The sequence below is a fragment of the Arabidopsis lyrata genome, assembly GCF_000004255.2.
Source record: "Arabidopsis lyrata subsp. lyrata unplaced genomic scaffold ARALYscaffold_7, whole genome shotgun sequence".
Classification (NCBI taxonomy): Eukaryota; Viridiplantae; Streptophyta; class Magnoliopsida; order Brassicales; family Brassicaceae; genus Arabidopsis; species Arabidopsis lyrata.
Window position 1 is genome coordinate 14184965 of NW_003302549.1, and position 16406 is coordinate 14201370.

The following is a 16406-nucleotide window of genomic DNA, read 5'->3' on the forward strand; positions in this document are numbered from 1 at the left end:
TAGTTAACAAAATTCGAAATCTCGAATATTTTTAAACCACCAGGTCCACTAACTTCAAAATGTTGCGTTTTGCATTTGTTGCTATCACGTGTTTAATAAATACACCTAAACGCTGCGTTTTGTGTGAATCAATCGACAGTTTTCTATAAAACGCGGCGTTTTGTAGAAGAAAATTCGAGATCTCAAATTTTTTGAGTTTTTTGGTAATCCCGCCCAAATATTTTGAAATTGAAACTCAATTGTTTTTGTCGGTTTGTGGTAGTGATACTCCATTTATCGTTTTGTGCTTTTTCTTCAAAATCAGAACTTTTTATTTTTCCCCCAAACTTTTTTTTCAAAATCCTAAATTATTTTACCCTAAGATTTTGCCGATGTCAGCTTCAACGAATCGCCGCCGGCTAAAAGATATAAACACCGGCGCCGGAGAAAATCCATCTTCTGGTAAAAAACCATCAAGGTCTGTAACTCCACTTCCGATCTCAAGCAAAAATCCAAGTCCCGCTCTACAGAAATCATTATCCAGCAAAGAGAATCCGAATCCGAAGCTTAGTCACCGGTCATTTGGATCGACTCAGAAGCCAGTGCTTCGTCCTGTTCCGCGTATCGATAAGTCCGCCGTGAGAGGTGTTGGTGATGGTAGCGAGGGTAGGGTTACGCGATCCACGTCTTCTGGTTTGCGAGGTAGGAGTTCTAGTCCATCTGATTTGATTAGGGTTTTCTCGGATTTGAGAAAGAGAAATGAATCTAGGGTTATTGGGGAAAAGGGTGAATCAGATCAGGATAAGAAATCTGGGTTCAAGAGTTCTGGATTCAAACAGGTTACGAGTGAAATTAAGGTTGAGCCAAGTAGGGTTTGTGAGAAAACAGATGAAGAAAGTATTGTTCCAGTGAAATCAAGCAAATTTGAAGGTTCTAGCGTGGCCAGAAATTCAATTTCTGATCCAAAGGAACATGCTTTGGTTGGTTCTGGAGAGAAATCTGCTGTTGTTTTGAAATCTGATTGTAAAATTGAAAAGATTGGGAAAGGTACTAGTGTAGCTTTAAGAAGGAAGTCTTTGGATAATGGTGGGAAGGCAATGGAGGTGTCAAAGGAGATTAGAGGGAATGAAGGAAGCAGCAATAGCGCTGCTAAGTATCCGAGTAAGCTGCATGAGAAGCTTGCTTTTCTTGAAGGAAAGGTTAAGAAAATTGCGTCAGATATCAAGAAGACAAAGGACATGCTGGATTTGAACAATCCGGATTCATCAAAGGTTATAATCTCTGATATACAGCAGAAGATCACAGGGATTGAAAAGTCTATGAGTCATGTTATTGATGGTCCAGAGAAAAACAAAACTACTCAAGTGACGAAAGCAAAAACTTTGGTTAAAGGATTAAATAAGGAAGAGTTGGAAGACAGACTCTTTCCTCACCAGAGGTTGCTAAGGAGCAGAACTCAGTCCAAAACATCTTCACATGTCTCAAAAGGCCATGATTCTGTTGAGCCCAACAAGGCAGTTAATGTTGAAGAAAAGCCCTCAGCTCCTGTTGAGGAGAATGTGATAGCTCTAGAGTTCCTTGCCTCACTTGATAAGGAAAAAGTCACATTTATGAGTGATCAGAATGCGCTGGAAAATCTGGAAGTGCAGGAGATGGATACAGAGGAGCCGTCAAAGGAAAATGATGTTTCAAAAGATGTCAATCTGACTTCCAACTTAAATGAAATTCTCAGAGCAAACGAAGCCCTTGAGGAAATTGATGATGAAGAGAATAGAGAGGAGATGGAGCTAGAAGAGATAGATGAGGGATGCATGTATCAACTCAATGACATTGGGTCCAGAACTTCTACAGGAGGATGGTTTGTATCAGAGGGCGAGGCAGTTATACTTGCTCATGATGATGGCTCATGCTCCTATTATGATGTCGCTAACTCTGAGGTACTATAATCTTATATTTTCAACGAATTATCTTCATTATGGAACACTTTTCCTGCTTTAAAATTTTATAGTATCATGTTAGATCTAACTTGAAATATGCTGGTGTGAACCATTGATATTAAAGTTTCACATTGACCTCAAAATAGTCACACATCTCTCAAGTTACCAGAAGATGTTTAGCATTGCTTTTCTTTATTTAGATTGGTTTTGATCTTAAACTTGCAGAAATGCTTGATTACTGAAGATTTATTTTGGGCTATATTTTGTATGCAAAGCTTTTGATTAATAAATGTTATCCTCTATCTATCTGGGTGGCTTGTATGAAGTTACTGGAGTTCGTGCACCCAAAATGCATTGTTATCTCTTACATCAAAGACCTGAAATTCTTTTTTCAGGTGAAATCTGTGTACAGTCCTCCAGATGGTATCTCACCAAATACATGGAGAGATTGCTGGGTAGTTCGTGCACCGGGTGCAGATGGCTGTTCAGGCAGATATGTCGTAGCTGCTTCTGCTGGGAATACCTTAGAGTCTGGCTTCTGTTCATGGGATTTCTACACGAAAGACATTAAGGCACTACACATCGAGGACGGATCTTCAAGAGTTTCAAGAACCGCTCTTGCTCCTCTACCCAATAACACATCACATGGTAGGAACACTCCGGCTTGTGCAGTGGTACCAGAAACTCAACAATGGTGGTACAGACCGTGTGGTCCTCTTATAGCCTCAACCGGTAGTTTCCAAAGTGTAGTTAAGGTTTTTGACATACGAGATGGGGAGCAAATCATGAGATGGGAGGTGCAGGATCCTGTGTCAGCTTTAGATTATTCGAGCCCTTTACAATGGAGGAATCGAGGAAAACTTGTTATAGCAGAATCTGAAGCAATTTCTGTTTGGGATGTCAATTCCCTTCACCCTGAAGCACAGCATACCATTTCCTCTTCAGGGCGAAAAATCTCGGCTTTTCATATCAATAACACAGATGCTGAAGTTGGAGGAGGTGTTCGCCAAAGGTAAAAACTTTATTTTAACTTCCTATCTCCTTGCTTTGCCTCAGAAATTGATCATATATGAACATTAGGAGACTAAGAAATGTGGATACTTTAGTTTCTCTTTCATTCGCTTACTATGTTTTCTTCACTGAAATGCAGAGTAAGTTCCTTGGATGCTGAAGGCAACGATGGAGTTTTCTGCACTAGTGATTCAATCAACATCTTAGATTTTCGTAACCCATCTGGCATTGGTGCTAAAATCCCCAAACTCGGTGTTAATGCTCAATGTGTATCATCTCGAGGAGATTCAGTGTTTCTAGGATGTACCAATCAGAAATCAACTGCTAAGAAACATATGGCTTCTTCATCTCAGGTGCAGCAATTCTCCATAAGGAAACAGCGTCTCGTGAGCACATACAGTCTGCCTGACTCTAACTCTCATCCGCACCACTCTGCAATAACCCAAGTCTGGGGAAATTCAAATTTTGTCATGGCTACTTCTGGTATGGGACTATTCGTGTTTGATACCGCAAAAGAAGAGACCTTGCAACAACAGCCTTTGACAAGTGAGCGTGGAAGCGTTCAAACAGTAAGAGAGATTATCGGTCCAAACGATCTGTATTGCCCGTCATTTGATTACTCAGGTTGTCGTGTACTCCTCATCTCAAGAGACCGCCCTGCTTTATGGAGATACCTCTTATAGGTAAACCAACAACTTTACTGAATAAAGTTTTTGAATACAAACTTGTGTCAGATGTTTATAGTTGAATTTCGATTTTTTTCAGGTAAATTTTTCAGATGAGTAAAATCAAGCTAAAGATGGTGTTCCCACGAGACCTATTTAGCAAGTGTTAAGCACACCTTGTGCTGCTTCTCTTGTGTTGTGTTCATACTTTTGCTCTCTGTTACCAACTTTGATAGTTTTCTGAATTCTCCTTTCATGCTATTTGCTTATTTGGCTTTACTCTGTACATACTTGTGGTGTTTTGATCAATTTAATAGGTTTTCTTATTACTCATGATTACTAGGTTATAAAATGGTCTGAAGAACTCAGAGATATGTAAACCGACACATATTGTCTTGAACATGGTTGGTAAGATGACATAAAAGCATATTTGACATTGGAAATGGATAGACTTTGTGGATTTTAGGGAGGATATAGTTACCACCAAACGAAAATATTCCTAATTTGGGTCTTTGTTAATGTGGCCTAAAGTGAATCAATCGTTACCCACCTAACTAACCCTTAATCTATTATTTGTTTAATACAAAACATGATTAATTTCTTTTAAATCACATCTGGATCTTTTAGTCTTGTCAAATCTTGCTCTTTCCTCGTTTGAATCTTTGGAGCCATGTCGGATCTTGCGAAAGACGCATGGCGAAAATATCTGATTCAGCTTCAAGCTCACCCTTTACGAACCAAGGTTTGTTGATTTCATTTAATCAAGATTTCTCTTTCTTTTAATTCTTCAGATGATCATGTCGAGGTAATGAAAAATTGTTCAGGCGATCACTGCAGGGGTTTTAACAGGGTGCAGTGATGCTATAGCTCAGAAGATCTCTGGAGTTAAACGGATTCAGTTCCGGAGATTGCTTCTCCTTATGGTTCTTTTTTGCTTTTCTTTTATATGTTTGCACAGTTTTATACTTATTAGTCTCTGAAGAATGTGATTTTGTGATGATCTCTTTTGTGCAGTTGTATGGGTTTGCTTATGGAGGACCATTTGGTCACTTTTTCCACAAATTGATGGATACCATTTTCAAAGGGAAGAAGGGTAATTCAACTGTTGCCAAAAAGGTTTTGCCTTTTGAACCAAACTATCATCTTCTTGGTTATAGCAGTCAACACTTGTTCTTCCAGTTTGTTGAATATCCATGCTTTGAATTAGATTCAACTTGTTTAACTTATAATCTCATAGTTTTCTTGTTGCAATTTGGAATTTGAATGTGCTTAAGATTAGTATAGTCAGAGAGAAGTTACGCGTATACTAGTTTGAAATATCGTAGGAGTATCTCTCTTTCTGATGAATGATGATCAATATATGTATTGTGTTTTAAGGATGGATTTTGTGGAACTAACAAAAAACTGTGTTGAAACAGGTTTTGTTGGAACAACTTACATCATCTCCTTGGAACAATTTTCTTTTCATGTCATATTATGGTTTAGTGGTTGAAGGTAACGATCATGGTCCAGTTTTGAAATGTGTCGTTTTGTTTCCTCTTTAATGGTTTGTGATTTTGAGTTAAGATCTGACATTGTCATGTAATGTTGTACAGGGAGGCCATGGAAGTTAGTGAAGCAAAAAGTTGGGAAAGATTACCCTACGATCCAGTTAACAGCATGGAAGGTAATAAATGAGAGTCACTACCATCTCATTATGTTACACTTTTGACAATTGGTCCAATTTGGATGGTTCTGATTTCTGAAACTTTGTATATGTAACAGTTTTGGCCTATTGTGGGATGGGTTAATTATCAGTATGTCCCTTTGCAATTCCGCGTCTTGTTCAGTAGCTTCGTTGCCTCTTGCTGGTAAAAGCTTTAACCTTTCTTTTTCATTTTGCTATGCAAAAAAAGGTTTTTGGTAACATTTTATCTTTGCATATATTTAGGAGCATATTTCTGAACCTGAAAGCGCGATCTCCAGCGATCAAGAACGCCTAGAGAACTCTATATGGAAAAAACAAAATGATTCTCTTTTTTCTTTTTTCTTCAAATGTACAAAAGCTCCAAGAATTGAATCTCAAGTAAAAAACTGAGAGATGTGATCATTCTTGAATAGATCAAATTCGGTCACTGTTGGTGTTGTTTGAGTCCATTATATCATTTTTTTTTTTCCATCAAACACCATTTCTATTAAGATATCGGAAAGAGACTTTCCGCTAGGGAGAGCCAATCAGGAACCGACGAGCTTACATGGAAAAAGAGACTGTTTCGAGATCGAGCCTGTTTAGCTAAACAATCTGCTCGAGTATTTGAACTTCGAGGAAGGAATCTAATACTAAAAGAAGGGAAAAAAACAAACGAGTGACCGGAAAGATGCCATTTCTGCTGCGAAGGTTGGCCAAGCGTCTTGGTTGTCAATGATCGATATCATGTCCGAGCAATCAGATGCGAAGGCGCAAGTAGTAATGCCTAGCGAGATCAAACAATCCATTGCCCAAAGCAAAGAATCAATCTCCGCGTGGAGTGGTGAGAGGCTTCGTCTCGAACTCTTTAAGCCAAGTTGGAGAATACGGTCTTGGTCGACTAAAACCCAGCCATGTCCACTTAGGGAGTCCTCCGAATGCCAGGAAGCATCCGTTTGACATTCTGAGATCCGGGGAAGGGACGAGTGGAGTAAAACCGGGCAGGCGAGAGGCTCAGGCTCTTCCGCTTCTTTCGTGTTCGCTTTCTTCCAAACAGAGGCTTCTTGTAAGGCCAAAGCCAAAGTCTCCTGAGGAGGTTCTTTAAAGTTTTCAAAGCAAAATCTGTTACGACTTTTCCAGATATACCATAATATCCATGGAAAGAGTTCCAGAGTGTCCTCTTCTATTCCAAATTCTTTCCCACGCCAGAAAAGAAAGTCGAAATTATAGAAGAGAGAACTTCTGGGGAAAATATGCCCTGAGGTAGGAATGGGTGATAAGGCCCAAATTTGCCTCGAAGGCGGACAGTCAAAGAGAAGATGGTTTATAGATTCTTCAGGACCCCCACAACGAGGGCATCCTTTCTCATTGCCAATATGGCGATAGGATAATCTCTGGAATGTGGCTAGACATCCTGAGACACATTGCCACGCGAAATGCATAAGCTTTCGCGTAGTTTTTAACTTCCATACCTGTGCCTGAAGTGCCGAAACACTAGGTCCCTGAAAAGGGGGGTCACAGGTAGGGCGAGATAACTCTCGCGCGGCCCAGTATCCTGATTTAACAGAATAGTTTCCGGATTTTGTATACGACCAGCTAAAACCATCGCTCAAGTAGGTGCGACTTGGCCGAATCCCGAGAATCAGTGGAATATCAGCGGGATCAATCAACGCTTGAAGGCGATCCAGCTTCCAAAGCTGTGTTGATTGATCAATCAGATCATTGACATAGAGAAGAGGGTCTCTAGTGTCAAGAAGGCTCTTGGCAGCTCTCGCAGGAATAGTAGGAATCCATGGGTCCTCCCAGACTTTGGTTAGCATTCCGGAGCCGATGGTTCGCCGAAGACCCGAGACAAGAAGAGGTTTGGCAGCCATTATGCTTCTCCAGCCATATGAGGGCCGATTCGAGCTTCCTCTGTGTAAAGGGTCGCTAAAGCGAAAATAACGTCCCCTTAAGACCCTACTTAAAAGAGAGTTAGGAAATCTGATAAGGCGCCATAATTGCTTAGCCAATAAGGCTAGATTAAATTCCTCTAGCGTTCTAAAGCCAAGACCACCTTCAGCATAAGGTGTACAGAGTTTATCCCATGCAATCCAGTGAATGCCATTGCTATTTTCGTTAGTTTTCCACCAGAACTTTGCAATGGCACTGCTTAATTTTGAACGAATTGCTTTGGGGAGTAGGAAACACGACATTACATATGTCGGAAGAGCCTGCGCAACAGACTTTATGAGGACTTCTTTGCCACCTTTGGACAAGAACTTTGCGGACCAGGTATTAAGCCTTTTTTGAAGTCGGTCTCTGACAAAGGAGAATACTTGAACTTTTGAGCCATGAATCTGTTCAGTAAGGCCCAGGTACGATCCCATACCCCCATCGCGATGAATTCCAATTGCCGCTTTAATGGTATTCCGGGTTGAGTTATCCACGTCATGACCAAACATTACCGAAGATTTAGCAGTGTTTAGTTGTTGTCCTGAAGCCTGGCCGTAGGTACGGAGTATATCAATTATTTCTCGACTTTGCGTCGGATCTGCTTTACAGAAAAATAAGCTATCATCGGCAAACAAAAGATGTGAGGTGGAAGGACTTGCACGGGAAATTTGAAGGCCTTGAATGCGTCCGTTCCATTCAGCATCTTTTAGCTTTGCCACTAATGCCTCTGTACATAATATGAACAGGAAAGGAGAGATAGGATCACCTTGGCGAAGACCCCTAGAAGGACGGATGCTGCCTCTCGGAGACCCATTTATAAGGACTTTATAGGATACCGAAGAGATACAGCAGATGATCCAATCTACCCAACGTTGAGAAAAACCCATCTTCAACATTAGGGCCTTGAGAAAAGACCATTCCACCCAATCGTAAGCTTTGCTCATATCTGTCTTTATAGCCATGAATTTTTTCTTGAAAGCCGGATTTGTACGGAGGGCATGAAAATTTTCCTGGGCTATAAGAATGTTATCTGTGATAAGTCTGCCAGCCACAAAGGCGGATTGAGTCTCGGATATAAGATCCGGAATAAGCTTCTTGAGCCGAAGACTCAATATCTTCGAGATAACTTTGTACCCAACATTACACAAGCTGATTGGTCGAAATTCCGTCATCTTTCTTGGTCTATCTGTCTTTGGGATCAGGCAAATATTTGTCTCATTGAGGCGGTCATCAAAAGATCCAGAAGAGTGGAAATTTTGGACTAATTTAACTAGGTCTGGTCCGGTCAAGTCCCAGAACTTCTGGTAGAAGAGGGCCGTCATCCCATCCGGACCCGGAGCTTTATCTGGATGGAGAGAGAAGAGGGTTTTTTTAACTTCCTCCGGGGATATCTCTCTAGTGAGCTTTTGATTCATATCCTCCGAGATCATAGCTGGCACATCCTGAAGAACAGAATGGAATTCTTGTGGGTCAGAGGTGGTAAAGAGGTCCTTGAAATAGTCTACCGCTAGGCGCTCAATACCCACCTCCTTGTCCACCCACATACCATCATTATTCAAAAGACCCAAAATCTTATTTCGGGCACGTCGCTGTTTAGTAATAGCATGGAAAAATTTAGTATTCTTGTCCCCTTCTTTGTACCAAGTCTCTCGGCTCTTCAATTTCCAAAAGATCTCTTCTTCTCTATAAGCGTCACAGAGTCTCCATTTTAGGGCAAGAAGCTCTTCAGCAGAAACGGAATCATCTTCTTGAGCGCTATCAATTTTATCTTGTAATTCCTTAATCAGTTTCTCCGAGTTCGTAGAATTCAATTTTTTCCACTTAGAAATGGATCGTCTGCAATTCTTAACTTTATGTGTAAAAATACCTCCTTCAAGCGAAGGGAAATTCCAGCCTTCATAGACCGACTCCTTAAACCCCGGTTTACCTAACCATTGTTATCAAAAAAGAATTGCTTAAGAGCTCAGGGAGGACTGTTTTGAATTGAAGCTAGAAGGGGTCTATGGTCAGAGCCCCATAATTTTAGATACTCCACATTTGTGTGGGAAAAAATGGAGTGCCATTCTTCATTTGCCAAAGCTCTATCAAGCCGGGCTTTGATGAGTCGGCGAACTCGATGGCCTGAGGGCCCACAACTACGGCGGCCCACCCAGGAGAAAAGGTTACCTAAGGATGGAACCTCGATCATCCCACAATTTTCGATCATACATCGGAAAGGGAGAAAAGAAGGTTCTGATCTACTTTTACCACCTTTCTTCTCATGGTTTCCGGTAATCTCATTAAAGTCACCAATCATAAACAATGGATCAGAGCGTGAAATGCCAATACGAGTTAACCGCTCCCAAACTAATTCTCGGTATTGAACTACCGGATCGCCATAAACAAAAGTAATAAAAACTCGGTTTCCGTCAATAATAGTCTCAATATCAATAAGCCGATCACTCATAAAAACAAACTTAACCGGATAGTCTTTCGAATACAAAAGGGCAAGACCCCCACTGTTACCAATCGGTTCAACAGTTTGTAAAAAATCAAACCCTAATGAAACTTGCATATTCTGAAGGTGTACAAGATCATTTTTGGTTTCCGATAAAAAAAGAAAACCTGGAGCGTACATACGACACATCTCTTCCAGTCGACGGGTAGTAAGTTGTGCACCCGCCCCTTGACAATTCCATGATAGAATCTTCATATTTTTGTTCCGGAGGAAGAGTAAAAACCCACCGTACTAATAATTGAAAAAATACTCTCCCTAGAAAAAGGAGGAAAATGTTATTTTTCGGATAATACATTTGGACTTTAAAAAGAAAAAAATCCAAGTCCAAAAAATTATGAACCAAACAAATATCATTTTAATTTTGGCGGACCAAACAGGCTTGAAGCCCATACAATTTTCTAAGCCTAAACAGACCCGAATAAAAACGTAAATGGGCCAAGCCCAAACCCGGTTTGCTCGCAGATTTCCTAATTCGATACTTTGTTGACCTAACTTGGTCATAGCGGAAACGGAGCGACGGCAAAACTCGGAGGTGAGGCTCGGTGGTTGTACGGTGGATAACGTTTCACCTAGGTGAAGGAGACACGAAGCCAACACTATTCTCACCAGTATACGAGTCAACCGGTGGAAAGGGGGTGAAAGGGAGAGCTTCCACAGACACCAATCTTCAGCCATGAAGGCTGAGAAGGGACCATCAATGGTCGTGATAACCGTCAAGAGAAATTTAGTGGCTGAGCCAGAGGAGACTCTCTCCTTGAAGGAGGAAGTGATTAGGGTTAGCCATGTTGGATCAAAGAGAGACAAGGTTGGTGTGGCAGCGATAGGGTGTCGGAGCGTGTCGCTGATCCGGAGAGATTTATCACGGTGGCAGGAAAAGAGCAACTGTAACAGATCTGTAATGTCACGGCCGCGGTGGGGATAAATTTGATGATCTCCATATCGGAAGAGAATGACTTCCGATCTACAAAATAAAGATTGATGAGCGAAGACGAAGTCTTTAAATTCCTCCTTCGCAGCTTGTATGTTTACATCGGGAAAGAACACAAGCGGAGCTCCAGAAACATATTGAGTAGGGCAGCCGATTTCCTCCAAGCACGAAGGGTCATGCGCCATCGCAGAGAACTTCCGCAGAGGAGAAGAGATAGTATCGCCGGAGGGTGGACCCGATGCCAAATCTGCGGCCAGAACGAGTCCAGGAGCCACCGCGATTGGAGGAGTGGAGTCAGGGGCAAGCTCCGACGAGCAAGGAGGAAGCTCGAGGCCATCGGAGATACCATCGGAGGGAGGCTGCTTTCCAGAACTAGAGGCAACACGAGAGGTCAAACGGGCGAACTTGGAAGAACCGGGAATCACCCCACGCAGAGGCTTCCTCCGCTTCTTCTTAGGAGCCATAGAGAAATTTCCGGCCAACGGCGTGAGGTCGATGTCGGGGGGAGAAGAAAGAAATTTTAGAAGCTCTGCTAGACGCTAGTAATGAGCTTAAAAAGTCTCTGCTTTTGCAGGAAAAGGTCAAGGAGGACTAAAATCTTTGTTTTCAAACAAGAAGAAGATACTTGATTGTTAATTGGGAACCACATCAGAGGAGACAGCACAGTTTTCGTCGGATAAGACCAAAACCAGAGTCATAACTCTAGGTAAAGAGGACACCTAGGAAAGCAGAGCAAAAACCGACCGGGAAAACAGAGAAAAGAGGAGGAAAGGAAGACGCTGAGAGGGAGAAGCAAGGAGGAGGAAGGTCAAAGGTGGTCGGAAAAACGAAAAGGCTTGGGCGAACATTATCTCCTGAAGAAGAAGACAAGTCCATTATATCAATAATTCAAATTCAATGCATTTTCTAGTTTTCACTCTTTAACTCATCCTCAAACAGTCAATGCAATGGTGCATGGGATAGGATATTGTCACGTAGAAGCCTGTCTTGAGTTTTGGAGCCTAAAGAAAATTACGCATTTTTGTAATAAAACTGATTTCATAAAAACTTCAATATTATAGATGATTAGTGCTATCTTTTTAAGGGACAATCTATGAAAATTACTATACCAAATGCAAAATTTCAAAACTTGGATCCCAAATTTCTAACATAAAACTTGCGATAAAGAAATAATTTTCTTTAAAATTTATAATATTTATTTTGTACTTTGTACTAAATTATCAAGTACTAAACTCCCACCTATAAAAATTAAAGAACTAGTAGGAGTCGGATTATCAAAAACAAACTAACAAACAGGCTGCTTTTACTTCACTTACTCATATTTGAAGTAGTTACTTAACTCTAACCACATTTTAGTAGCTATTTGAGGAACACACTTAACAATTTTAATCAATTCTCTGTAACATTTTTTATCTACATATAGTAGCTATTAGATATTCGTTGTAAACCTAATAAATGTTTCTCTTTACAGAGAACTTTAGATTAAACGTCTACGTACATAGATATAACCACCAAATTAACTAAAAACCATTAAACGTTGCCCATTGACATAATTAAACTATAGTTTATCATCCTGATCATTCAAGAAACATAAATAAAAATGATTTCGAGAAAGTTATACTTGTGTACCAAAATGAAAACTTAAAGCTCGTATGGAGCTGTAGTCTTATAGACTAGAAAATGCGTCGATGGAGTCATGGTAAGAGTAAAGATGTGATGGGTAAGATATGAAAACGTAAAATCAATTACGAAGTTGGAAGTTAAAACGTAATATAGGTCAGTTAGTTAGTAGTTGAAGCAATGTGCAAATATTTATTTAAATAATTTTTGAATAAGGGTTGGTGTAATTAATTGGCTACTCGATCGCCTTTATAAACGGAGCTGGTCGCTTGGCTTATGCAAAAAACAAACATAACTTAAGACATACAAATATCAAAAAGAGATGGGGCGTCTCGTAAACGGAGCTGCTCTCTTGGCTTTGTTATGGTTCAGTGTTTTTGTGGCTGCGAGAGAAGGTGTGACCTTTGGAAAAAATGAAGAGGAGAAGACCTTCATAGGCGGTGGAAAGGGCTTTGGAGGCGGTCTTGGTGGTGGATTTGGCAAAGGAGGTGGAATCGCAGGCGGGATAGGCAAAGGCGGTGGTTTTGGAGGTGGCATAGGTAAAGGTGGAGGCATTTTCGGCCACGGAATAGGCAAAGGCGGTGGTTTTGGAGGTGGCATAGGTAAAGGTGGAGGCTTTGGCGGGGGAATCGGCAAAGGTGGTGGGATTGGAGGCGGCTTTGGAAAAGGTAAAGGATGGGGCTTTGGCGGCGGAATAGGCAAAGGTGGTGGGATTGGAGGCGGCACTGGAAAAGGTAAAGGATGGGCCTTTGGTGGTGGCTGGTTTGGACACCACTGAGCTGAATGAGAAGAAAATTGTAGTTGCATTGCATGGATGTCTGACGTAAACAAGATGGTTAAAACAACTACTTCTGAATAAATTAAATTAGCTTTGTATTTCCCATTCCAAGATAAGCTTTGTACTATTGTGTTTCCACTAGTTTCTATAATTATGAGAACTTGGTATCTAATATCCATCACTATGGATCAAACCACAATCTCCTAAGATAATTTTAACAATGTGGGTGCCTTTGTGCTTCTACAGTATGTGCCTATTTAAGTTTGTTTCATTCTCTTCAATCTCATCCCTCACAAAAGAACCTAAGTAGTAGCTCACATACTGAAACCACATACTGATAACAACTTGACTCTTCGTTCTTCAAGCGCTTACCTCAACTCCGAGTAGAAACAGACCTCGAATTCAACCTCGATGAGTCGTTGCTCCACCTAAGAACTCAAGCACCCCTCGATAAGTCCTGTACCAACACATGACGCAAAATGATTATGCCCTTTCTCAAAGCTACACTCTCACTATTTTCTACACCTTCCTCTCAATGCTACCACTAAGTGAACCAACTACCTCTACTTTCTACTCAAACCATACATTCAGCGGTTGACTCTCACCTCCATCGAGTTCTGCTCACCATCTGCTTTCTTAATCAAGTACCATGAAGCATTATTCCCTGCTTAAGTTATATCCATCAGGGCCAAAACCAAGATAACACAATCAAAAACAACCAATCCGGCAAGAATACTAGGACGACAAACATAATACGAAAACAGCAAAGCCTGTAGTTATAATAACTCCGCCAAAACTCAAAAGTACACTCAACCGAAAAATAACTTAAATAGAAGTGACTTATTGTAATAGATAGCACATGCTTATAAAGAGATTCAAGCAGTCCAACCCGTTATGAAGTCGAGGAACCTTTGATTTGAGCCAAATTCTTCTTGAAAAGGATCCAAAAACCAGGGTGGTGATAATCCCCTTAAATAGTCACTACTGGCCTTGTCGACCCTGACCATCATTGTACCCACCACCATAACCTTGTGAAGGGTCAGATCGCCAAGATCCATCACCATAACCCCCTCCCATGTAGCCACCACTACCAGGGTTGTTTGAACCACCACCACTAGGACGCCCTCCAACCACACCATATGCAGCTTGATTTCCATAACCAGAATCACTTCCACTGTACCCTCCATATCCGTAGCCTTGGTTACTATAGCCAGATGGTGACTGCGCAGGAGGAGCTGCACCAGGAACCCCATATCCACTATGAGCAGCACCACTCCCATAGCCTGGGTTCCCATAACCACTAGGAGCTGGAGTGTCCCATGAGTTTCTCGGGGCAACTCCAGAACTACTTCCATAGCCGGCACCTGGAATGTTCGTTGCTCCATATGCAGCAGTAGCACCAGCGCCATAACCTCCAGCAGAACCAGTGTAACCTCCATACCCACCATATCCAGTACCATTACTACCATTTCCATACCCACCACCATAACCGGAAGAACCATAAGATGGTAAACCATTTCCAACATTTTGATGCTGCATAAACCTATTGGAATCCACACGCCCATCATAATTGCTTTCATTACCACCATAACCCTGGTAACCACCACCACCCATTGCTCGTCCACCTCCAGGATTGGCATCTTTAGGAAGAGCACGCTTAACTTCAACTTGCTTACCACTCAAATCATGGAAAGTCTTGTGCAACACACGGTCTACCGCATCTTCAGAGTCGAAGGAAACAAATCCAAACCCACGAGGACGGTTAGTAGCCTGGTCATACATGATTGCAACATCAGTCACAGGACCATAAACTTCAAAATACTGACGAAACTCTTCATCTGTCAAAGTAGGTGGCAAGCCTCCAACAAAGATCTTCTTGGTTTTATTGAAAGAATCACCTCCAGAACTTCTAGATGTATTAAGGTTCCCAGTTCTTCCAGAGACTTGCTGCTCCTCTCTTGACATGGCCCTCTTCACATCAACCTAAACGTCAACCAAAATCAATAAAGCTCAGGACAAACCTCCAAGAATCATACTTTACCCAAATCAAGAACAATAGCGCAACAGCAATTACATACATCTGTTTTTACTTATCCCTATAGACCATACGAAGCTCTCTATCACTTCATAGAGTGTATGATTAACATAACAAAACAAATCTCGATGACCTTAAAATACCTCATTAGGGCAATTGGCAAACCAAACAAAAAAAAATCAAATTTTCACTCTCTTTCTCAATCAACACAGCCAAACGCAAAAAAGGGCAAAGCTTTAGAACAAGAAAACCAACACAATTAGAGAAATGGAGCTACAAGAGAACAATAATAACCTCTCTAGTATCAATGTTGTGTTTGTCTTGAAGAACCCTATCGAGAACAGAAGGATCCGAGAAGATAACGAACCCAAAACCCCTAGGTCTACCTGTGAGCTTGTCTCTCATCACAATAGCTTGCGAAACCTCTCCATAGTTACTGAAATGTTCTCTCAGCTTATCTTCATCAGTTTCCCATGAAACACCACCGACAAAAAGCTTTCCTTGATCCGAATCCATGATTTATACACCACTCTCTTACTAACCCAGAATCACAAACCCACCTCAATCTACAAAACCCACTGCAGAAACTTGAAGAAATTACGAAAAGGCTTTAGCTTTTCGAAAGAAGAGAGCAATGGCTGTAGCCGATTTGAGAGGAAGAAGACAGCGAACGAATATTTCTATTGGTTTGGTATTGATATTCGCGAAGGTACGAATCTGTCAGCAGATAAATAAATCAACGGTCCTGATCTTTTTCCAATATTTTAACGGTTCAGATCTGTTTCCCGTTTTCTTGTAACAGAGATGCTTACTTATGGGCTTAGTCCGGCCCAATGGAAATTATACATAATGGGCCATAAAGACCGACGATGCTTTCACTCGTGTGTTTTCTATTCCACACGTGCCAGCAAATCTTACAAGAACGACAAAAAAATCTTTCGTGCTGTGACAATCTCTCTGCCAGATATGCACTTTGTTGTCGAAAATTCTCAAGTCCACATTACAGCTTTATTTAGTACTTGTAATAATTTACCTCATATGTTTAATTAATCTCTTAATTAACCTCGTATATGTTTTTAAAAAATAAAACAATAGCCTATAAACGACAATTAACGTGCACGATCTCTACTAAAAAAACTTAATTGAGTTTTGAGATTTTTTTCGAAAAAATTAAAAGAGAATTTGGTCAATGTCAGCTTTAATCACTGAAAAAACTTTGAAATAATAATAATGATTAATGATTATACGATACCAATAACAAAATTCCATAATAAATGTAAAAAGCGGCAAAAAATGTGGGGCTAATGTATAAAGTTTGGTTTATATTTTTAAAAAATCAAAATATAAAAACAGTT

The 16406-nt window shown here is 40.8% G+C and overlaps 4 protein-coding genes across 9 annotated transcripts; 3 read left to right on the top strand and 1 right to left on the bottom strand.

The window, feature by feature from the left end:
* Positions 1-292: 292 nt before the first annotated feature.
* Positions 293-3921, top strand: LOC9306393 (KIN14B-interacting protein At4g14310). 2 transcript variants are annotated; one of them, XM_021018852.1, is made up of 5 exons: positions 293-1437; positions 1483-1916; positions 2312-2928; positions 3067-3610; positions 3693-3921. In XM_021018852.1, exons 1-4 carry the CDS (start codon positions 372-374, stop codon positions 3608-3610), a joined length of 2661 nt encoding a protein of 886 aa, XP_020874511.1. In that variant the 5' UTR covers positions 293-371; the 3' UTR covers positions 3693-3921. The 2 variants fall into 2 exon arrangements, with proteins under 2 accessions (XP_020874511.1, XP_020874510.1); XM_021018851.1 differs by having other exon boundaries at positions 293-1916.
* Positions 3922-4019: 98 nt separating this feature from the next.
* On the top strand, positions 4020-5706 carry LOC9304366 (peroxisomal membrane protein PMP22). Its single transcript, XM_002868248.2, has 7 exons — positions 4020-4334; positions 4417-4515; positions 4607-4708; positions 5011-5086; positions 5188-5258; positions 5357-5442; positions 5523-5706. The coding sequence occupies exons 1-7, from the start codon at positions 4263-4265 to the stop codon at positions 5572-5574; spliced, it is 558 nt and encodes a 185-aa protein (XP_002868294.1). The 5' UTR covers positions 4020-4262; the 3' UTR covers positions 5575-5706.
* Positions 5707-12493: 6787 nt separating this feature from the next.
* Positions 12494-13114, top strand: LOC9306394 (glycine-rich protein 5). The gene has a single exon (XM_021018771.1). It carries the CDS (start codon positions 12561-12563, stop codon positions 13014-13016), a length of 456 nt encoding a protein of 151 aa, XP_020874430.1. The 5' UTR covers positions 12494-12560; the 3' UTR covers positions 13017-13114.
* Positions 13097-15737, bottom strand: LOC9304368 (heterogeneous nuclear ribonucleoprotein 1). 5 transcript variants are annotated; one of them, XR_002330569.1, is made up of 4 exons: positions 15346-15737; positions 13906-14999; positions 13622-13680; positions 13097-13473 (listed from the first exon to the last, which is right to left on the bottom strand). XR_002330569.1 is itself a non-coding variant. In XM_021018770.1 (2 exons), exons 1-2 carry the CDS (start codon positions 15565-15567, stop codon positions 13998-14000), a joined length of 1224 nt encoding a protein of 407 aa, XP_020874429.1. In that variant the 5' UTR covers positions 15568-15737; the 3' UTR covers positions 13725-13997. The 5 variants fall into 5 exon arrangements, 1 of the variants encoding a protein (XP_020874429.1); XR_002330571.1 differs by having other exon boundaries at positions 13602-13680; XR_002330570.1 differs by having other exon boundaries at positions 13578-13680.
* Positions 15738-16406: the final 669 nt, after the last annotated feature.